Source organism: Pimephales promelas, chromosome 3 (genome assembly GCF_988280905.1).
Source record: "Pimephales promelas chromosome 3, fPimPro1.hap1.1, whole genome shotgun sequence".
NCBI lineage: Eukaryota > Metazoa > Chordata > Actinopteri > Cypriniformes > Leuciscidae > Pimephales > Pimephales promelas.
In genome coordinates this window covers 14,790,221-14,813,406 of record NC_142771.1, presented here as the reverse complement: position 1 = coordinate 14,813,406, position 23,186 = coordinate 14,790,221, and the positions used below count along the sequence as shown (strand labels likewise).

The following is a 23,186-nucleotide window of genomic DNA, read 5'->3' as shown; positions in this document are numbered from 1 at the left end:
AGAATTCGAAGCTCTGTTGAATGAATCGCTGCTTTAAATGTTCCCATGCTCAATAATGTTGTGTTTCCCACTGCACAAACACACACATGTGAGCACTATTGCGTTTTGTGTTGTGTCAGTGTTGCAAACAAATATAAGATGCCACGTCCCGATTTTCTTGTCCAAGCAGTTGGAGGCGGAGGACGCTCCAAAGAAAAGGGAGGGTAAGGATGTTCTGGAAGCTTGGGAATCGCTGGCAAACGACTGCAAGGTAGCAAGTCTCCGTGCCGGCGGACCGTGTGTGGTGCAAATCACTGTTGTCGTTTAGTAGTCAGAAAGTTTATTCACAGAACCATGTCTGGTTATTTAGCTGTATGCAACTAGAAAGATGTAGAAATTCTAGATGAATAATACATGCTAATTAAAAAGCTAATGCTAAAAATGCAAATTAGTTACCAATATTGTTGGATATAGTTGCACACAGCTAAACGCATGCTGTTATTTCACCGCATGCCATTTCAGATTTAATTCTTCATTCACGCTTTTCTTACATTGTGTTTTTTAATCATAATAGTAGCTGATAGTATTGCTTGCCTTAGTTTTTTTTAATACATATTGTAGCTATTATTTAGTTTTTACTTGTGTTGGGAAATGTTACTTTTATGCCTGGTTCAGATTACACGATTTTAGTCCGATTTTGGCACGTTCCATTTGACGTAGGGTGGCGTGGGGATTTGTAAACAACAACGGGCGTCGGGACGCAAGATTCGATCGTATCATCTCGTATAGTGTGTCATAGTGGGCGACAACCTACAACAATGCTTCACGACATCACGACAAAAAGTCTAGCATGTTTCATTTTTTTAACGGTCATCCATGACGGTTCCGTCACATGTGTGAGGTTGACCAATAGGAGCACAGAAGCTTTTCCGAACACAACTTTCAAAAATGGTGAAACGAAAGAGAGACGATGGTGCTAACGTTAAAACTAGAAGTAAAAAAATATAAAAAAAACAATATTTAAAAAAAAAAAAATCTAAAATATATATATAAAAAAAACCCCCATACTGTCCTCTTTGAGCAATCCAGGAACGTGTCCATTTGTGTCAGGTTTTCTTTCTTTTTTTAAACTTTTTTCTGAAAACAGCAGCCAAAACAACACTCACGCTTCATCCATTGTTTGTTTACGTTCGTTTCCGGAAGTCACTCGCTACTAGTTCGCCTTCACGATGACATCACGCACGCCGTTAAAGACAGCATGCGATGACTGGTCAGGAAGCATGACGTGCAGTCTGACATGTGTCTTGTCCACGACACATTTTTTTTAAGGAGTCAAAATCGTGTAATCTGACTCAGTGACAGACAAAAAAAAATGTGTAATCTGAACCAGGCATTAGAGAAATGAATTACTTTTGAATTATTTTTTAAAACGTAAAAAAATGTAGCTGTAAAAGTTTTCAAATTTAATAGGTTACATTCATTTCACAGTATAAATGTAAAAAGTTATGTACGTCAGCAGAGAAGAAAAGCCATTCTAGAGGGGAAGTACTTTTTCAGGTTTTGATCAAAGATTACAAAGACAATTTTTTTGTTATTATAAGAAACTGGACTGTTTCATTATCAAAGTGAATGACATTTTCACCACAAGACTAGTAACGTGCACTAACAGAGTAAATAGGGTCAACTTTAACATGCCACTACCCCCAACACTTGGCTTTAATGTAGTTTTTCTTTTTTGTTTTCTATAAATCACTGCATTCATTTCAGTTGTGTTGCATTCACAGCAATAAAATACTTATTTCATCATTCATTATAAATGATTTGCTTTGTTGTTTCGGATGTGTTGTGTAAATGGTAAATATTTGTGTGTTGCAGTGTGTTTTTGTAATATTTTTCTTTTGTAGAGATTGACCGATAATTGGTTTATATGCGATTTATAAAAACTTATTTTTTCAGTTATCAGTTCGTTAACATTGCTATGGTAATGATAATTCACAGATAAATCATTTATTTCATGAATTGTTTGGATAAAATTATAATCTTGTATTCAAATATTTTTAATGTGTATTCTTAAGGTCCTAAAAGTGTGAAATTCACATCCGAATTTTTCACACGTTAAAAAAATAAATATGACCTCATCCGTCATAAAAAAAAATTCGGATCGGGTTCGATTTTCTGCGTTTTTCGCATCCTGTAGACTCGGTGTGCAAGGACCTTTAAAATTAAATGGTTACGAAACAACTCTGAACGAATATAATGGCATACACTTTTGCATAGTTATTATTTTTTAACAATAATGCTTTATTATTGTGTCAAAAAGCAGAAAGGAAAAAAATATTTGAAGCATGTGTATAATGGCATATTATTATTATTATTATTATGCATACACTTTTTAAATATATTTTTTAATAATTGTAATAATTTAATAATAATTTAATAATAATTGTTGTTAATAATAATTGTTAATAATTTAATAATAATAATATTTTTTATTATTCTGTCAAAAAGCAGAAACTAAAAAATATTTGAAATTGGTTCTGGATATCAGAAAAAATTATCTGTATCGATCAATCTCAATTCCAAATTTTTTTTGTGTGTTCTAACCACAGTTCTCTGTTGTTTTGTTGTTATCTGTGTATCTTCGTGTAAGCTTTCTTACAGTTGCATCAATGAGCTGTCAAGTGTTTTCTCTTGTTTTTACAGTCTTATTCTATTTTCACACCATTGTTATGTATCCTGAACTGACACTGATTTATCTTGGTATTATTTGGCACCAATTTCATATTCCCCCTTTCAAATATGTTTGATGACGTCTACAGTCCCAGCATTTATGAATATTATTCATTATATTTTTTTATTGTGTTTGCTCGTTGGTGTCACCTCAGGTTGTTATATGTACTGGGATAAAGCGAATATCCCGACCCCTCTATGCTTTCATGTTGTTCATGCTCTCCTCTGTCCTTGAGCTGTGACCTCTGACCTTGTCGTAATGATCATTGTGCGTTGAATGATTTCAGGATGAGCTGTCTGACCTCAGCCAGGGGGGCTCAAAGTCTGTCACTCCCATGTCCACCACGGCCTCTGACCTGGCCCTGGACTCTCATCGAGAGGATGGAGATGGGCTCTGGAAGAACACGGAGGTTCAGGCTGTTCCCGGGACCAGGAGCATCTCTGCGGGTTAGACACTCTTTTACGGTGGATGGAAAGCATCAGTACAAGCTTAAATAACTCTAAAATTGCAGAATGTTTTGCAAAAGTTTGGGGTTGGTAAGATTTTTGGTTTCAGATGATGTTCTTCTGCTCACCAAGGCTGCATTTATTTGATCAAATGTACAGTAGAAACAGTGAGATATACCATGTAAAATGACCGTTTTCTATGTTAATCTGTTTCAAAATGTAATTTATTCCCGAATTTTCAGCGTCATTAGTCTTCAGTGTCACATGATCCGCCAGAAATCATAGTAATATGATGATTTGGTGCTCAAGAAACATTTATTATCAGAGAGTGTCTATTTACAATTTGTGCAAACAGCCTGCCTTGTTGACTGAGGGGATTTACTCACTGACGTTTGGTTGGGACATACAAAAAAAGGTGCCTGGAAAGAAAGTGTTGACAAAAAATCGACCCTTTTTCAACTAATCAACTCGCTCTACTCCCTTTTCCCGTCACGTATCACAACGGAAAGGCATTTATTTTCAATAAAAATCAAGAAAATATCCGAAAAGTGGTAATAAATTGTTTAACTTGTTTTCAAGTATATATCAGTTAGAGTTAGCATAGGGGTAGGTATAGGGAGTGCTGTATTGTCCCAATAGAGCTAGCATCCATTTAATTATTTTAATAAATATAGTAATTTACACTGTTATTATTGCTTACAGTTTCATGTACAACAACACTAAGGTGCAAATAATATCTGCCACTATTTATAAGTAAAATTGCTTTTTTCACATAGAGTAAATCTATTGCTATTTTTAACTAAGTGTAAATAGCATATCTCTAAGAAAATGTTGCTTTTGTTCACTTTGAGTAAATTGAATCTAAATTGCTATTTAAAATGAGTGTAAATAGCAGCTATCACTATTTGAAGAGTTCAGATGCAAAAGCCTCTAAGTGGCATTTGAAATTTTCTTCTAGAATGATCATTTTTATCAAGCTTGTATATTTAAGTTCAGTTATTTCACTTAAATTGCAATGACAATTACCTATTAATTGTTATTTAAGTGAAATTACTGAACTTAAATATACAAGTTTGATAAAAATCATCATTAAAGAAGAAAATTTCAAATGGCATTTAGAGGCTTTTGCATCTGAACTCTTCATTTGTACTCTGTGTAAATAGCATCTTAAACTCTAGCAACCATGTAATGTGATACAAGCATGCTTACATATTGCAGATTACATGCATTGAGTCCCCAGAGCAAGACGGACAAATATGTAATTATTCATTCTGATTATTCAGGTCTGGCCGATAATGAGGAGAAGTCAGATGTTCAGGCCATTATTGAGTCCACCCCAGAGCTGGACATGGACCTCGGATATAAAAGTTCAAGGTAACCGACGTGCCCTAAAATCAAACACTGTGTCTGAAAACTTTGAACGTGTCTATGATGCCCAAAAAAAGCTGTTTAGGTAAGCAGTGTACTCGGTTTTAACCTTCAAATGGTCTTTGTTTCCCGTTTACACTTCTGGGCTTCGGGGTCTATACGACCCCAACAATTGATTGAGTGCTTGTACAAAAAATAGACATTTTTAATCATACAAATAATATATCATTTTTTTTATTAACTTCTCATCTATTACTTTTGTATCCATATACCACACAATTCCTCAACTACATCATATTATTTTTTTATGATACATTGCATTTATGCTCTAGTACTAGGCCTTCATTTCTGTGTAAAAATTTCAGATTTATGCTGGATTTTTTTTTTTTTTTGACACATGAAGAAAATATATTAAGTTTTTTTTTTTTCACATTTCCCATTCATTTTTTTGTGGGGTCATATTGACCCCCGAAAACCAGAAGTGTAAACATATTTTTTTTACACACCTTCAGAACAACCAAATCAAGCCCAGTTTTTTGTGTGTGTATAGATAGATAATGTATGAAAAGTCACAAAATCTTATTCCACTGAGATGAACCTTTTTTTTATTAAGTAAAAGTCGATTGGGGTCGTATAGACCCCATGACCCGATTGAGGGCTACAAGAGATGACCAGTGTTGGAGTAACGCTTAATAACGTGCATTACGTAATCACATTATAGCATACATAGCTTTTGAGGTAAGGAAATATTCAAAAATAATATTATAAATGTGTTTTTAAAAGAAAAGGAAGGTATATGTTATATAGGTTGTAAAACACTTCCGAAAAATAACTTCTCAGTAAAAAAATCCTGCAAAGCCTGGAAGAGAGCAAGCCCCAGCCAGGTCAGATAAAGAAACTCAAAAGTAACGCAACACATTCCACAAAAAGTAACTTTTTAAAGGGAGCAACGCAATATTGTAATTGCATGTAAAATGTATTGCATTACATTTAAAAGTAACTTTTCCAACAATGGAGATTGCACCTTAAAACCTCAGCTCAATAGGATTCAATAGGACTCTAACTGCTGTGTTGTTACCCTCTCAGAATAAATCCAATGCTGACATTTATTTGAATGATGTAACGTGCCTGTTGCTGATGTGTTGAAGTACCCCGACCCAAGGGATTGAGAACATGGCATTTGACCGGAACACGGACTCTCTCTTTGAAGAAGTGTCGTCAGCAGGCACAGGTTTGATTGGAGACGTGGATGAAGGAGCAGATCTGTTAGGTGCGTTTATTGTGGTTCACTTTCAGATATTTTGAAGAGTATTACACAAACATATGACATTTTTACCTGAGCTTGATTTTTATAAACATTAATGTGTGTCATTTTCCATCCTTATGAGATGAGCTCTGAGATATAGTGGCACAGTCCCATGATGCTCTGTTCTGCATGTTGAACTGACCCAACTTTCTCTCTCCATGCCCTGTTGTCCTGCTCTTCCCTCTAACCGCAGTGGAGTACTCCGGTGTGTATGACATCCTTGCTTCTTTATATCAGAGAATCAGCATCCTCTGTTTCACCTAGCATCTTAATCTTCCATTCATACTACTTCATACTTTCCACTTTAACTAAATCATACAGCAAATAAATAGTGCCACGTGCCAGCCATATGGGTTTGGACTAAAGCAGCAACATGATATGAACATTTTTACCTACTGTCCTTATTTTTAACTAGATTTTGCACATAATGTAGTTCTAGTGTTATTCCCAAGGCCACACAATCTGCTGGGGTTTTCACATTTTCTGCTTTAATTATTATAGAAATCTGCAAAGTTCTGCGTACTGACATGTGGTTAGAATCTGTTAAACAGGCCTATATATATATATATATATATATTATATAGCCCCGTTTTACTGACTTTAATCACATGTCAATACAGAAACTGTTTTCTATATGAATATACAGTTTATATTTCTCAGCATCATTACTCCAGTCTTTAGTCACATGATCACATGATCCTTCAGAAATCATTCTAATATGTTGATTTTATGCTCAAGAAACATTTATTACTATTATCAATGACAAAAAAACTGTTGTGCTGCTTAATATTTTCAGGATTCTATGAATAACAAAAAAGTAACAAAACAACAAAAAAACCCAGCTTTTAATTTAGTCATAAAGGCATTGGAACTTAAATCTTGAGCATCTCCAAAATCATTTTTAAAGCTAAAAAAATTAATAAATAAACATTTTGATACCCCAAAGGTTTTTGTTAAACCTTTTTTCACAAAGTGAAGCCTGGTCTACCACACTACACTCTTTGTTTGTCGCCGTCTTATTGGACAAATCAGCTGTAATATTAAATAATCTTGGCATTGATTCAGTGTGGGCCTGGTTGAATAGCTCATCTAAATGTGGTCGAATAGTCATGCTGATCTGTCAGTGGACTCTCCACTCTTTCCAGCATCTCTCTTGGTTTTTCTGTGACCTGTTAACTCTCACCTCACAGCTGTCCATTCCTGTTTCACTCTCCATGTGTCTGTCTCTCTGTCGAACACATGCAGTGCATGCGCTTTCACATCAGAGTCTTTCCGGTAAGACCATTCATATGGCCTGTCCAAACCTAAAAAAACACAGGGCACATAAAACTCATCTCAAACTTTTAGACTTTTTAAACAGTGTGTTTTTTTTGTATTGGATCATTGTAGTTGTCATAAATTTGCCTTGGTTTTACTCTAATCATTTTATGTTGTATTTTGCAGGCATGAGTCGTGAGGTGGAGAATCTTATTCAGGAAAATGTGCAATTGCTTGAAACAAAGTGAGTCCATTTTTAGTTTTTTTTTTTTTAAAGTTTATTTGCTGTTTTATGTGGCTTTGTTGACACCATATTGTTTGTTTGCACAGAAATGCATTGAACGTGGTGAAGAATGATCTGATCGCTCGTGTGGACGAGCTGTCCTGTGAGAGAGAGGTTCTTCAAGGGGAGATGGATGCAGTTTTGCAGGCCAAAACCAAACTAGAGGAGAAAAACAAGGAGCTGGAGGAGGAACTCAAAAAGTGAGTCATTTTTGTGTCCAAATAAAAAGCCAAAGGGATGCGTTTATATGCAGTTTTCAGGGTGTAGTTATCATGCAGTAGTAGAATAAATTAAACCTGGCATATTCAGGTTAGCAGTCACAGGTACTGTTTATCACATTAATGTGCAACTTTTTCATAACATGCTGCTTGGATATGTAATTAAATGTTTAACCAGACTGTACAATTGCACTGAAAATGAGGGACTCATAAGAATATTTTATTATACAGAGTGAAAGCGGAGACAGAGGTGGCCAAACAGAACAATAATAAAGACGAAGATGAGGTGAGTGGTATTATTTAAATATTATTATGACAATTATACACTAGTTTGGGGTCAGTGGCAGTTTTATTTTGCAAAGAATTTAATACTTTTATTCAGCAAGGGTGCATTAAAATGATCCACAGGGACAGTAAAGACATTCATAATGTTACAAATGATTTCTGTTTAAAATCACAGTTTCCGCTAAAATATTAAGCAGCACAACCGTTTTCAGCATTGATAATAATAATAGTTAGTTTCTTGAGCATTAAATCAGCATATTGGAATAAGTTCTGAAGGATCACGTGACACAGAAGGAGTAATAATGCTGAAAATACTGCTTTACCGTTACAGGAAAAAAAATTCTTAAAAAAAAAAAATTCTTAAAATATATTAAGACAGAAAATAGTTATTTTAAATTGGAGTAATTTTTCACAATAGTACTGTTTTTACTGCTTTTTTTATCAAGTAAATGCAGTTTTGGTGAGCGTAAAAGAGAGTACTTTCAGAAACATTAATAAATCTCACTGACTCCAAACTTTTGAATATTTCAGTATATTTAAGGTCTTCTGAAGCCATATGATAGTTTTGTGTAAATTATATCTTGTTTGTCACAGAAATTGTTGCCCTTGCTCTCCAATGCATAATATTCATTCTACATTTTAGCTGACTTGTTTTATTGCTAGTTTAGTTTGGCATATTCTGTTATTATTATTTTTTTTTTAAATGACAGCTAATACATGTTAAAATAATAATCGCTAGGCTCATATGTGTGTGTAATTTGTTTGTGTAATTTTCCTCTTTCAATGGGTTTCCGCAGAGCGATGTGCCCACAGCTCAGAGGAGAAGGTTCACGCGGGTGGAGATGGCTCGGGTCCTGATGGAGCGAAATCAGTACAAGGAGAGACTGATGGAGCTGCAGGAGGCTGTCAGGTGGACAGAAATGATCCGGTAAACATTTAAAAAAAGAGAGTCTTTAAATCTTTAACGTGTCCCTATTATGCTTTTTTGGATATTACCTTACAAGTAGTGAATGTAAAGGATCTGCAAAGATCAAAGTGCACAACTAGTAAAGTTGTTGTGTCTTAAACTAAAGAACCGATTCTGAACTGCCTGAAAAACTAATTCCAGTCTTACCTGTACGAACCAATCACAACGGACTGGGCAACAGATCTGACCAATCACAACCAACTGGGTCATCTGACCAATCTGACCAGGTCTGCCCAATAAGAGCAGAGTAGACTACTAATCACAACAGACTGGGCAACAGATCTGACCAATCAGAGCAGAATAGTTCAATCACAACAGACTGGGTCATCTGACCAATCAGAGCAGAGTAGACCAATCACAACAGACTGGATCATCTGACCAATCAGACCAGAGTAGACCAATCTCAACAGACTGGGCAACAGATCTGACCAGTAAGAGTAGTGCAAACCAATCACAACAGACTGGGTCATCTGACCAATCAGAGCAGAGTAGACCAATCTCAACAGACTGGCAACAGATCTGACCAATCAGAGCAGAGTAGCTCATGAGCCACAGACCAGTCTGAATCCTTTATCAAACCATTTTCAACACTTTGAGAAAAGAGGTGATGCTGCATTGTATATTATGAAAAATTGTAAGTGTTTTTTTTTTTTACCTTGTTGTTGCAGACCCCCTCAACAAAATTAGAAACTCCCCCACTTGCATGATAGGGGGAACTTTATTGTCCAAAGTTAAACATATAAGCTCTTTTCCTGTCCTTTTTAATTCTTTTTTTGTCCAAAATTATAATATATTTGTTAGCACAGCAGCCAAGCAAATTAAATGCTACTTATGATGCTACTGTTTTGTAGTCAAACTGTTTGTTTATTTCTGATGCCTTTAGTGTCTGACCAGACCATCTTTTTACGCTCAGCTTGAGGCTCTGTTCTCATACTAATTGTCCAAGAAAGTAGGCCAGTTTTTCTGGCTCATGAGCAAATCCCCACACCGCCACATGGAGACACGTCTGATTGCTCACGGCTCTCCTACATTGATGTATTGTTTTTCCACAGAGCTTCAAGGGAAAACTCTGAAGTTGCAGAGAAGAAGAGGTCAAGCATCAGGCAATTGTAAGACCTTTTATCTAACAACTGCTCCTGAAAATTCATCCTCATGCACGCTAGTTATAAACATCACAAATGTGAGCTCGGCCTGTTCCCCTCCGTGTCTTGTTCCAGCTTCAGTCGCCTGTTCAGTTCCTCCAGTTCCTCAACATCTAGCAACACAGCGAGAGGTTTACCATCCAACGTCAAGTACAACCCACCCAGCATCATGAAAAAGAGCAACACCTTCTCCCAGTTCCCCAGAGAAAAGTCCAAAGCATTCGACTTCCTCAAAGAAGAGTAACTTTTACCTTGTCAAATATATTAAAAATGTTACATCCCTGTTGAGAACCATTTAGATCTAGAAACCTCATATGAAGATGTTCCTTCAAACTCATTTCATCATGCTCTGATCCTCTCCTCCCTTGTTGTTTTTTCTCTGTTAGGGTAGACTCGAGTGGTTCTCTGTCCCGCCGGGAGCAGAAGCGGGCTCAGTACCAGCATGTGAAAGCCCACATGCAGAAAGAGGATGGCAGGGTGACCGCACATGGCTGGAGTCTCCCGGGCAAATGCAAGGCAAGAGTTATACGTCTTGATGGTATATTGTCACAAAAAAGCATTGACAAGCAGTTTTTTACATTTTTATTTAATTTTGATCTTAAAGGGGTTATATTATGCTCATTTACACGTTCATAATTTTGTTTATGGGGTCTACTAGATTGGAATACGTTTACATCATTTTATGTTCAAAAAACGTATTTTTCTTATAATTTACATTTGTCATATAATTTATAATTGCAGCACCTAGAGTTGTCAAAAAGTACTGAAATTAAAAAAAATATGACGAGACCAGCATTTCCCTCTAACATTTTGAGCGCTGTGGATTCTTAAACACCTCTGATTGGCCATTATGTTGACTCGCTCAACACATGTCTGATTTGCTACAATGATCAACAATGACATCCACAGATACACACGGGAGCGTTTAAAGTTCAAATGCTCCCGTGTGTATCTGTGTTAGCTTTAAGCAATGATCTTTGTAGCCAATCACAGACATATATGTGGCACAATGGCCAATCAGAGGTGTTTAAGGCCCCGTCCACTTTACTGCGTTTTCTTTTAAAAACGGAGACCTTTTGCTACGTTTGCACCTCCCGTCCACACTAAAACGAGAAAAACGAAGACCTAAAACGGAGAAGTTTAGAAACGCTGGAGCTGCGTTTTGCGATTTGAATCTCCGGAGGACGTTTTACAAAACCATACAAAACGGAGAACTTCAGAAACGCTGACGCAGAGGCTGACGCTTGGCTCTATGATTGGGTGTTATCAGTCATGACGTATCCTTCCCTGATTCGTCATTCACTGTTTACACCGGCACGCGCATGCCCAGTGTTGGTGAATGGTCACGTGATCCGCGTTTTCAGTCGTTTTAATTGTAACGTTTCTAATACGCAGATAAAACGCTGGTGTGGACGGAGATCGTATTCGTTTTAATTCTCCGTTTTTAAATGAAAACGCCCCGTCCACACTACTGCGTTTTCGTTTAAAAACGGAGACCTTTTGCTACGTTTGCACCTCCCGTCCACACTAATACGAGAAAAACGAAGACCTAAAACGGAGAAGTTTAGAAACGCTGCAGCTGCGTTTTGCGTTTTGAAACTCCGGAGGGCGTTTTAGTGTGGACGAGACAAAACGGAGGAGTTTACAAACGATGACGCAAAGGCTCACGCTCGGCTCTATGATTGGGTGTCATCAGTCATGACGTTTCCTTCCCTGATTCGCCAACCACTGTTTACACCGGCGCGCACATGCCCAGTGTTGGTGAATGGTCACGTGATCTGCGTTTTCAGTCGTTTTAATGTGGACGGAGATCAATTCTAATGCGCAGACAAAACGCTGGTGTGGACAGAGATCGTATTCGTTTTAATTCTCCGTTTTTAAACGAAAACGCAGTAGTGTGGACGGGGCCTAAGAATCAGTGTTCAACAGCGCTCAAAATGCTAGAGGGAAATGCTGGTATCAATCACTGGTATAAATTTCAGTACTAATCTTGTACCAAAGTCTGTACTTTTGACAACTCTAGCAGTACTTTTTTAATGTTATGTTTTATTATTTTTTTTCTTGCTCTTAAGTACTATTTAAAAGCACTGCAACATTTGATTTTATTAATTCCATATTTTCTACATCTACGATTGTGCTGCTATCCTTTTTTATATAGGTTGCCAATGGTGGCCATGCAGAGAACAAAATAAACCTACCTGTTCCTGTGTGTCTCAAGCCCCTGGAGCAGAAAGATGCTTCTATGAAGGTGAGGACTGGAAGGAAGATAATTTACTGAGGAAAGTATGAATGGATTGAAAATCATACACGCATAAAATCAAAAGACCATACTGCTTTTTCAGTCTTCCTGTGCAAATTTCTCATTCCATTTTGCTCCAGTAGTTTTGTCTTTTGAGAAAAATATAAGTGCACCTACATGTATGAAGGCTGATTCAGGTTCACCAGAGTACTTTGCTGATATGAGCTCTTGCTGTCAGCCTCTAATAGATTAATTTTTCTGATTTCCCCTGTGTAGCTCTTGTGTGCCGCTGGAGTGAACCTCTCAGGTGGACGGTCAAGTGAGGGAGGCTCTGGCGTTTCTGGTCAAGAGTCTATGGTGGAAACTGACGCCTCCAAACAGAGGAAAGGCTCTCAGAGCAGCCTAGATCAGCTGGAGCAGGAACCTAAAGTAAAATATTTCAATACACGGAAAACATGGAAAACATGGACTTGTTTGAAGTGAAAGAGCTTGATATAGAAATTAGACAAAGTCCACACAGAAATCATCATGGTCATGGCATCAAAAGTATGAGCTCATTAGCATATGGCCGTTCACTTTTACATAACCTGTTTGGTATCTAGACTCTTGGTGAGGGTATTGTTACTTATTTGAAATGCCACTGAACTCGTGCTGCATATTTAGTAATTTTGCCTCAGATACAGGATGGACATTCGCTTTAACAAGCAGGCTGTTCATTAACATAACCACGGCAACCGCTTGCATGTCATGCTGAATGCAATTTTCGTGTTTAAAATGCAACTATACATAAGAGATGGAAAGATGCAGATAACATACATTATTTTATATTATTTTTATTCATTACGATATTGATATATGAACTGATGTTATCAAGTAAGCTTCATGCTTTCCCCGTTGCAAACTTGCGTTCCTCTAAACTGTAGTCTATGGCTGCTGCACTGCTCACATCCCCCCGAGAATATCATGTTAACAACAACCCTTTAGAAAACGTAATTCCTTTGTGGATCCTCTTGATCTGCTTTCTCCGTGTTTCTTTGCCTAATCTCAGTGTCTCAGTCTCACGCAGGCAAGTTAACCATGTATAAGGCACATTTAACTGGGAGTGGGGCCGTCCACACTGATTTATCCATTGTAGGCACCACTCTTAGATATGAAGAGTTCAGATGCAAAAGCCTCTAAATGCCATTTGAAATTTTCTTCTAAAATGCCCATTTTTATCAAGCTTGTATATTTAAGTTCAGTAATTTCACTTAAATGACAATTAATAGGTAATCTTCATTGCCATTTAAGTGAAATTACTGAACTTAAATATACAAGCTTGATAAAAATGGTCATTTTAGAAGAAAATTTCAAATGGCATTTAGAGGCTTTTGCATCTGAACTCTTCATATATACACTAGATGTCGCCTTGGCTACGGCAGTTCATTAGAACGAATGCGTCAATAGAGCTGCCATCTTGGAACAGGGGAGCCTCTCCACTTTAATGCATCAGCGTCAATGTAGACAAAGGTCTGACAGAAATAAAATACCATAAATCATCATGAATGCCATTTTCTCGTTTTTTTTTTTTGGTTCGTTCCAACGGTCAGAAGTGTATTTATGATTGATTCCAGGAAAAAAAAAAATATTTTTTTAAAACATTCTTCCTAGTTCAGATTTCATTCGTGTGAACATCATACACAGCACAAAAGTCCGCCACCATCAATTAATTTGATGTAAAGGCAGAGATAGCAGCGTTACCTAGCTACTTCCTATGACAACACCCCTGTTCCAAGATGGCGGCGGTTTTGACGCTTGCTTAGAACCCCAATGTGACGTCTAAGTGTATATGTATATGGGCACCACTCACGTTGTGTTTGCGTAAAGAACACAACTCCTCCAGACAATCTCTCGGGGTACCTAGTGTCCGATTTACAAACCATGCCATCTTACACACTTGGAATCAATGTTTGACGGACCTGCTCACATAGTAATGGTTGCTATGATGTGTCATTGGACAATGGCCATTTTGGGGGAGGGAAGGCGAAAGGTCAATTGCTCTTCGACAGCGATGCCCTAGAAATATACAGGGCTACCAGGAAAAAACAGACAAAACTCTAAAGATGGTTGCTGCGCTCTTATTTTTTGGTGCATTAGGTATATAGAAGCCCTATACATAAGGAAGGCAGAGTGGCACAAACCTATAAATCAGAGATTTCATGCTTAAAACAATAAAAAATATGATTTGAATAAGCAAGCTTATTGTGCTTAGCCCATTGGCAGACATTTTGTCCCATTTTAAGCGTAAAGTCAGTTATATTTTTCAGAAAACAGCACAAATTTAGCTTTTTACGTCACTTTTTCATGATTTAAGGATGTTTAAATGTTTGTACTTCAGGGGGAATCTGTTTTTGCAGTATAATATTTTTACAGTATTAGTTCTCAATGCAGTGCTATTCTCTGTGTTGACAGGAGCAGGAAAAGGAGCAGACGGTGCATGTGGAGATGTCCAGTCGTGTTTGGATCTGCACGAGCACTCACTCCTCCACAAAGGTGATGGTCATAGATGTGACGCGGCCCGACGACCTGCTGGACAGCTTCTACGTCTGTAACTCATGTGTGCTGTGTATCGCCAGTGTGCCAGGTCAGAATTGGACATAACACATCATCTTTTGTACACTTTTGTTGTCATATTTCTTTCAATCATAGGCATAAATAGTTGATAATTTATACTATGGTAATCGAATACAAAAGGCAAATGGTATTGTTGTACTAGGGCTGCGTGATTTGGCCAACAAATTATATTGTTATTTAAGGCATCTCGGCAAAAAAAAAAAAGAAAAAAACTCTTTTTAAGCGTGAGTTCTTTACAGGAAATCAACTTAGACCTTTTTCAGTATTCAAAGTTAAAGAGAGTGCATTGAGTTTGTACCTTTTACTTTGAAATTGGGCTCAAAACTCATAATAGTCTACAAAACACTAATTATTGAGCTATAAATCTGTGCATGTCTAGTTTTGTAATAGACATTTTGTTTTAATAATTAAATAATTGTCAGATTAAAAAGAGAAATAATTCACACAATTAAATTGCAATAAACAGGGCCGTTTAATTATGAATAAAAAGCAATTATGTTGTTTATTGTAATATGATTTCCAGGAGTCTTGGAGACAGACTATCCCGCAGGGGAGGAGATTCCTCAGGATTTGGAGGCGGGGCCAGACTTTTTATTGGCCAGCAGCAGCTCTCAGGGCAGTGAGGGTGTGTTGAGTGATGTGTCGGCGGTGGGCTGCAGCGTTGAAGAGTCCAGCTTAGGATCTCAGACGGGCAGCACAGGAGTCAACGAACAGTCAGCAGAACAGAGTCCTGCCAGAGGAAGTGGTAGGAACCGTTTGTAGCTCAGTGTACAATTGATGTCACTTTGGCAACTTTAATAGAACCACTAGTTCAGACTCTAAATTATTGTTTGGATGAGCTATTTGAAGCTTAAGAGGAAAGTCCTGGCTTACTTGGCACTTGGAAATGGTGATTTTTAAAATATCACATCATGAAGCTTCGAAACATTTATAAATGTTTCGAATCAGTGGTTCGGAGCTTGTTTCAGATTTGCCAAGTCACATGATTTCAGTAAACAAGGCTTCATACCGGTTGGAGCCGGTATGAAGCGAAACGTTCGAAACGTTTAAGATTCTGAGAACCCATAACAAGTTTCTAATGTTTACCTGATCTCGGGTCAGTTTTGTAATGTAGGTAAATGAATTTCAATACTTACGGGTTTATAATACAAAAAAGGATAATGATATGCATTGCTTCTACACAAAACAAATAATATAAGAACGCAAATCTTACTGCAATTTCACATTTAATGATATTTAATTATTTGTAGATTGCATTTAATAGATTACACTTTCATGAAACGTGTGCAATTAGTTTGTAAGAGGTGTTTGTGCTGAATTTTTGATGCATGTACAATGTCTGTTGCATTGACCAGCCATCCTGTGGTGTTTCGAGCTCTTCAAAACAGCAAATCATTTTGCCAGGCAGTTTGTGAGAGTTTTCGAAAAAGCTTTGAATCTCCTGTCACTACTCTGTTGTAGATCTCTCCAGAGCCCCCAGTGAAGACGGGGTCCCTGCAGCAGAGGAGGCTATGGAGGCCACTGAGGAAGACCAGGAGAGCCCAGGACAGGACACCAGTCAGCCAGGAATCTACACAGAGCATGTGTTTACAGACCCACTCGGAACAGAGTCTTCTGGGGCGTCAGCAGGCAACGATAACCAAAGGTGAGTCAGACCCTGTCGTGTCTTATCGTTGTTGATTTACAACCAGATTTTGGATGGGAGCTCATCTTTGGTTGGGTTCCTCTACAGGGAGTCAGATCAAGACAGGGACGATGCGGTCTCAGCAGGTGCAAAAGTGGATCAGGCAAAAGAAGAGACCCAGCGGATGAGCAGCGCATTGCCCACCATGTGGCTGGGGGCTCAGAATGGCTGGTGAGATGCACCAAAAAACACAAGCACCATATACATTTCCATTATGGCATGCAACAGACTTTATCAAACAGCAAAATAATAAAGATTTGAAACACTCAATACTGAAACTTTTCAAAAAATGTCAAAAGTTAAAATATGTATAGAGAAATAATTTAAAATAAATAGGCTAGGTGAAATTAGTTTTACATAGGAGTTTGTATATGAGTATATACACACTAGTGTTTCAAAGTTTGGGGTCAGTGAATTTGTTTATTTAAAATAAATGAATACTTTATTCAGCAATGACTCACTAAACTGAACGAAAGTGACATTAAATATCTTTATAATTTTTTTTATAAATTTCAAATAAATGCAGTTTGTTTGAACTTTTTGCTCATCAAAGAATCCTGAAACAAAATATAAATATATGAAGCAGCACAACTGTTTTCAACATTGATAATAATAAGTCATGTTAAAACATGATATTAGACTGATTTCTGAAGGATCATGTGACACTTAAGACTGGAGTAATGATGCTGAAAATTCAACTTTGAACCACAGGAATAAATTACATAATTACGTTTATTATAATATAAAACAATTACTTAAAATTTTACTAAAATGCAGCCTATTTCAAAATGGAAATCCTATGGATTTTTTTCTAAAATTATTTTAACATGTTCCTTAAAGTTCACATACAATGTTAAAGATTTTTTCACAAAGAAAACAAATATATATGTATAAAAACAATTATTTTTAACCTTAATCCTTTTAAGGCTTGTCAGTAAACGGCCACTGTTATGATTGGCTAACGTCATTGCATTAGGAAACAGTATCATTGTTTTCATTCATGCCAAATAAATGTAGTGTCTGCTTTGACTTGAGATCTACAGTATAGCAACTGCACTGAAAAAATATTTAGAGGGCTGTTTAATGTACACTCTATCATCAATGATTTGTTCTGACAATTCCTCATTTGCAAATGTCTTTCATGTAGTTTATACGTGCACTCATCAGTCGCTCGATGGAGGAAGTGTCTGCATGCTGTCAAGCTGAAGGATTCCATCTTGAACATAGTGTAAGTGGAAAGTAACCTTACAAATTCAGGAAGATAATAAAACAACTTTTGGAATATTGTTTATTTCATTTTTGAGTGGAATTGCAATGTATGTAGCCACTAGCCAGAAGATAAAGCAATTAGCCTTTTAGCTTTACTTTTATTGCACTTTTATTCAATCAAAAGAAAACACTGAGTACAAATGATATTTTATATCGTTTCTCGGCATAGACATGTGAAAGGCCGTGTTTTGGTGGCTCTGGCTGATGGGACACTGGCCGTCTTCCACAGAGGTCTTGGTAAGACACTGTCAGTTTGCTAATAATTCAGAAACTTATCTTAACTTTGACATTTACTTGTAAAAAAAACCCCCCAAAAAACATCTTGCTTCTACTTTTACAGACAGCCAGTGGGATTTGACCAACTACCACCTCTTGGACCTCGGCCGGCCACATCACTCAATCCGCTGCATGACCGTTGTGCACGATAAAGTGTGGTGCGGCTACAAGAACAAGATCTATGTCATTCAGCCCAAAGCAATGAAAATAGAGGTTCAGAATTATGTCTTTACTCTATTAGCTTTTGTGTTTTTGGAAACATGTATTGCATGCAATTTTTATTAGTATTTGTTCAATTTTCTGAAGAGCAAAAATTCCTTAAAGTTTAACTTTAGTGCCTGCAACACATTGGATCCTTCACTGGGAACCAGAAGTTACTCAATCCTGATAAACGTTAACTCTTTGAATTCTTGCAGCTGGGAACAATACAACTCGACACCATTATAATTTACTGAGATATTTGACTCTGGTTAAGCGTATCCATAGCAGACGGCTGGGAGTGGCTTGGATGGCAAAACGCCTAATGAAGTTTTCCTATTTGGCAAAAGACAACAGCCTTTTTGTTTGATTTCTCTAGTCAAATAGCACGGATTTCAATTTTTTTTTCACCTTTCTACTGTATTGGCTGCCATGTTATATAGAAAACCCATTTTGCCAGTGGTGAAGTGCTCCTTTAACTTAGTTAAACAGGAGGTTTTTACACTATGTTGTGACACATTTCTCTTTGGGTATTTATGAAACAGAAGTCTTTTGATGCGCACCCGCGTAAGGAGAGTCAGGTGCGTCAGCTGGCCTGGGTGGGTGATGGGATTTGGGTGTCCATCCGGCTAGACTCCACCCTCCGCCTCTTTCACGCTCACACCTTCCAGCATCTCCAGGACGTGGACATTGAGCCTTATGTCAGCAAAATGCTAGGTGAGATTCTGTCACGATACACCCACAGGAAACAGGGAAAGTAATATCCTTGCAGTGCACCATGTAGCTTTTGAATATGAATATGAATATGGTTATTTCTCATAACTAAAAAAAAAGATTATCCAGCTGCTTGTAAATCATTCATTACTAGGCTTAAGAGATATACCCAGTTTAGATGGAAAGATCTTAAGCTGACTAGCTGAAGACGTCACTGTAGCTTTAGCCATTAAAGGGTTAGTTCACCCAAAAATTCAAATTATGTCATTAATGAGACTCACCCTCATGTCGTCCCAAGCCCATAAGACCTATGTTCATCTTCGAAACACAGTTTAAGATATTTTAGATTTAGTCAAAGTTTTCTGTCCCTCCATTGTAAATGTATGTACGGTATACTGTCCTTGTCCAGAAAGGAAATAAAGACATCATCAAAGTAGTCCAAGTAGTCCAGTGTTTTGAAGCATCAAATACATTTTGGTCCAAAAATAACAAAACATACGACTTTATTCAGCATTGTACACTGAAAAAAATAATATGCTTTATCTAATCAATAAAATTGTGGCAACATATTACAAGCAATATTATTAATTCAATTGTACACATTTGAATTAATTAGAATATTAATTTGATTAACTATTACTCAATTCTAATTTGTTCAATTTAATAAATAATATTGCTTGTAATCTGTTGCCACAATTTTATTGATTAGATAAAGCATATTCATTTTTACAGTGTATTCTCTTCCAGTTCTGTTGTCAATCCGCGTTCACGAGTCCACAGTGACTGGTGGGTCCGTGTATTCGGGTTCAAAAAAATATATCTGGGCAAAAAAATGCAAGTCTTCCTCTATGTCGAAATCCTTAGACATGTTTGCGAAGATTGTTTTGTTTACAGCATGCGTTTCCCTCAGACTGTAAACGAAGCGCACCACATAACACGTCAGCAGCGCCACTGCGGACTCGTGAACGCAGCGATTTATGCCGATTCATTCAGACACAACTGTTCTGCTTTGTTTGGAACTGTTATCATTGGTCAAATAGAGCAAAAACAGTTAAAATGTACTGACATACTGTTTAAACATTTTAATGAATATCAACTTATTGTTTATTTAACTGTTGTATTACATTTGCAATTGTGCTGATATTCGGGGAAGAAAGCATTTTCCCTTGTGTGATATTGCTTAACTATATGATACAAATTTTTTTGAAATTTTGTGGGCATTTAATTCATATTACGGGCATTTCCTACCCTGCTGCACAATGCTATTTCATGCCAACTCCAGACTCAATACAATAATCGTCCTTCCACTTGTCTTTAACAGGAACAGGGAAACTGGGCTTCTCTTTTGTGAGGATTACGGCTCTAATGGTTTCCTGTAACCGGCTGTGGGTGGGAACAGGAAATGGTGTCATCATCTCCATCCCGTTATCAGACGGTAAGCCAACATCACAGCACACATACACATACTGTATGTACGTCAGTATATGATGTGGCTTTAGATTCAGTCTGTTCTCTCTCGTCTCCTGTCTCTGTAGCTGTTGGTCAGGGTGGATATCTAGGTCAGAGGGGTGAGTGGGAAACACATTGTTGACAGCTGATTAATTCTGAAACAAAGCTGTCTTGCTTGGCTTGTTTGCTTTTATGCTCTGCTGTGTTCAATATTTCATATCCAAGTTCTTTGTTCTTAGTTCCTCTTAGAGTGTCCTCTTTCTCCAGCCAACTTCATCTTTCTGAGCTTATCAACAGTGAATCTGCATCAAGTCGAAATTTGCTTTTAATGCTTTAATATTATTGGCTGTATCTAGGTAATTTCGCAACGAGGCTGTGCTTTGAATTTGACAGGCATCTTCTCTGCAAGATACTAACTGCTAACATTAGATGCTTTAGACACTTGTGTTTACACACTTTTTCCCCTAGCAGCCAATAAGACGGTGGGAGCGATCGCCTGTCGTCCAGGTGGGGCGGTGCGAGTGTACGGCGATGACACTGTGGTCGGTGCTGTGACTGGCTCGTACGTACCGTACTGCTCCATGGCACACGCTCAGCTCTGCTTCCATGGCCATAGAGACGCTGTTAAATTCTTTGCTACAGTTCCAGGTATAACATCATAACATTAGCCACCTTATTTTGAAATACGGAAGCAAGCTATTTTCTGTGAATGTGCAAGACTTCCTATTCATTATACATCTATAGGGAAATGACTACATGGAATACATTAAAGGATTAGTTCACTTTTAAAAAAAAACTTTTGCTGATAATTTACTCACCCGCATGTCATCCAAGATGTCCATGTCTTTCTTTCTTCAGTCGAAAAGAAATTAAGGTTTTTGATAAAAACATTCCAGGATTTTTCTCCATATAATGGACTTCAGTGGGAACCAAACGGTTCAAGGTCCAAAAAACACTTTCAGTACAAACTGTTCAAAGGGCTTTTAATGATTCCAGACGATGAATAAGGGTCTTATCAAGTGAAGCGATCGCTCATTTAATAAATAAATAAAGTTTTATAAGCTGAAATGGTCGCCTTGCTCTGTTCTGTGACGCACGTTTGTGACTTTCCTGTTCGAACTCGTTCATCAAAATGAACGAATTGACTCGGAAAAAGATTCGTTAATTTTGGCAAATGTAATGAAAGCGCAACGAAACTGCGCTACTCTTTATTTTTTTTACTTCAAGGACAGTTTAACAGTTTGGACCAACGTCTGTGCAGTGCGAGTTGATCTTGATCAAGCGACACTGTAATTAGACAGCGCTAAGATCCAGTAAAGAAAGCATTTGAATTCGCCTCTGTAGTAATAACATCGCTGCGAGATCTTGTGAGAAGCATTCAAATTTCTCTGTTATTAACAGACCAAACAGCGCTGATGTGGAAACCAGGAGAAACATTGTGCCATTAATGAACTAGTACTATATATAGATATATATATGTATATTGAATAAAGAGAATAATGTTTTACATTGCAAAAATTACATTGCGTTACAATGCAAAAATAGCTAAATGTATTGATCTATTTTAAGCAAGTAAAGCATTTAAGAATTGTGTTTGCTAGACATACTATACAGAGGTGGGTAGAGTATCCAAAAACTACTCAATTAAAAGTACAAGTACTTATAGAAATATTTACTCAAAGTAAAAGTAATAATCTTAAAAGTTACTTGAGTAAGAGTAAAAACTACTCAAGTAGTTAGTTACTAGTTACTTTCACATAGGCCTTTTACTGACTATAAATAACTTTGCAACTACATGTCAACTTATTCAAACACTGAGAGTTAGTAGAGATGTAGGTGCAACGTTACTTACAGTCATCAGAACGTGTTAAAGGTACCATCAAAATAAAGTGAAACCTTAAATGGTGAAAAATATATTGCATTTTACTAGATGAAAGAATGTTTTCAGCATATTGTTTTAAATCTGTGGTGTGTTATATAATGACTGGTGGAGTGCAAATGTGTGTAATGCTGTGTTTCAGGTCAGGTTATTGTGCCAGGAGCTGAAGGCACGCCTGAAAACTCAGACTCTTCAGCCTCAGACGGCAAGAGCATGCTTATCATGAGCGGAGGAGAGGGATACATCGACTTCAGAATCGGTAAGAGCTTCAGTACCAGTGTCTCCAGGACCAGCAGATGCTGTGCATGTCTCACATTTTAAACCCATTAAATGTGCACATTCTGCTCTGCTGACATTATGAAACCATCTCTTTTTTTTGTTCTCTCAGGTGATGAGGATGGTGGTTTGGGACGAGATGAAGATGAGGAATCAGCCGAACCTACGTTAAAACTGCAGTCGGCTCCTGCCAAGCCAGAGCGCAGTTATGTTATAGTCTGGCAGGTTGCGCAGTGAGTGACTGATGAATCACTGCTTCGGGTTATAAACGGAGAACTCTAGATCAAACCCACACGGACAGACTTTTCTTCTTATTGATACGGATATTATCATTAACAATAATAGTGTTGTTCTTAACCTCTACATCACAATGAGTTCTTTAATATTTTTTGCTTAGATGTTTATTTAATTTATTGTTTATATTAATCTGGCATTGACAGAAGAGATAAGTGTTGAAATGAAGGAACAAAACGACAACTTTAAGTCCGTCCACAACTATATGAAATCCTGTGCTAAAAGTCTTAAAGGGATACTCCACTTTTTTGGAAATAGGCTCATTTTACAACTCCCCCAGAGTTAAACAGTTGGGTTTTACCGTTTTCGAATC

At 37.3% G+C, this 23,186-nt stretch overlaps 1 protein-coding gene across 10 annotated transcripts in view; it reads left to right on the top strand.

The window, feature by feature from the left end:
- spag9a (sperm associated antigen 9a) overlaps positions 1–23,186 on the top strand; it is a 38,123-nt gene extending 14,937 nt beyond the window's left edge. The window contains exons 6-32 of one of the 10 annotated variants that reach the window (XM_039687351.2): positions 170–250; positions 2,997–3,156; positions 4,440–4,530; positions 5,673–5,794; positions 6,024–6,035; positions 7,274–7,331; positions 7,418–7,570; positions 7,820–7,874; positions 8,671–8,801; positions 9,893–9,949; positions 10,058–10,222; positions 10,369–10,498; positions 12,141–12,230; positions 12,498–12,650; positions 14,673–14,844; positions 15,358–15,579; positions 16,296–16,479; positions 16,567–16,689; positions 17,666–17,746; positions 17,957–18,024; positions 18,128–18,276; positions 18,807–18,978; positions 20,297–20,410; positions 20,511–20,543; positions 20,893–21,072; positions 22,446–22,562; positions 22,692–23,186. In XM_039687351.2, coding sequence (XP_039543285.2) covers positions 170–250; positions 2,997–3,156; positions 4,440–4,530; positions 5,673–5,794; positions 6,024–6,035; positions 7,274–7,331; positions 7,418–7,570; positions 7,820–7,874; positions 8,671–8,801; positions 9,893–9,949; positions 10,058–10,222; positions 10,369–10,498; positions 12,141–12,230; positions 12,498–12,650; positions 14,673–14,844; positions 15,358–15,579; positions 16,296–16,479; positions 16,567–16,689; positions 17,666–17,746; positions 17,957–18,024; positions 18,128–18,276; positions 18,807–18,978; positions 20,297–20,410; positions 20,511–20,543; positions 20,893–21,072; positions 22,446–22,562; positions 22,692–22,816 — 3,198 coding nt within the window. In that variant the 3' untranslated portion in view covers positions 22,817–23,186. Of the gene's footprint in view, positions 1–166; positions 251–2,996; positions 3,157–4,439; positions 4,531–5,672; positions 5,795–6,023; positions 6,036–7,273; positions 7,332–7,417; positions 7,571–7,819; positions 7,875–8,670; positions 8,802–9,892; positions 9,950–10,057; positions 10,223–10,368; positions 10,499–12,140; positions 12,231–12,497; positions 12,651–14,672; positions 14,845–15,357; positions 15,580–16,295; positions 16,480–16,566; positions 16,690–17,665; positions 17,747–17,956; positions 18,025–18,127; positions 18,277–18,806; positions 18,979–20,296; positions 20,411–20,510; positions 20,544–20,892; positions 21,073–22,445; positions 22,563–22,691 lie in introns of all 10 variants that reach the window. The other 9 variants (XM_039687349.2, XM_039687350.2, XM_039687353.2 and 6 more) reach the window with 9 other exon arrangements.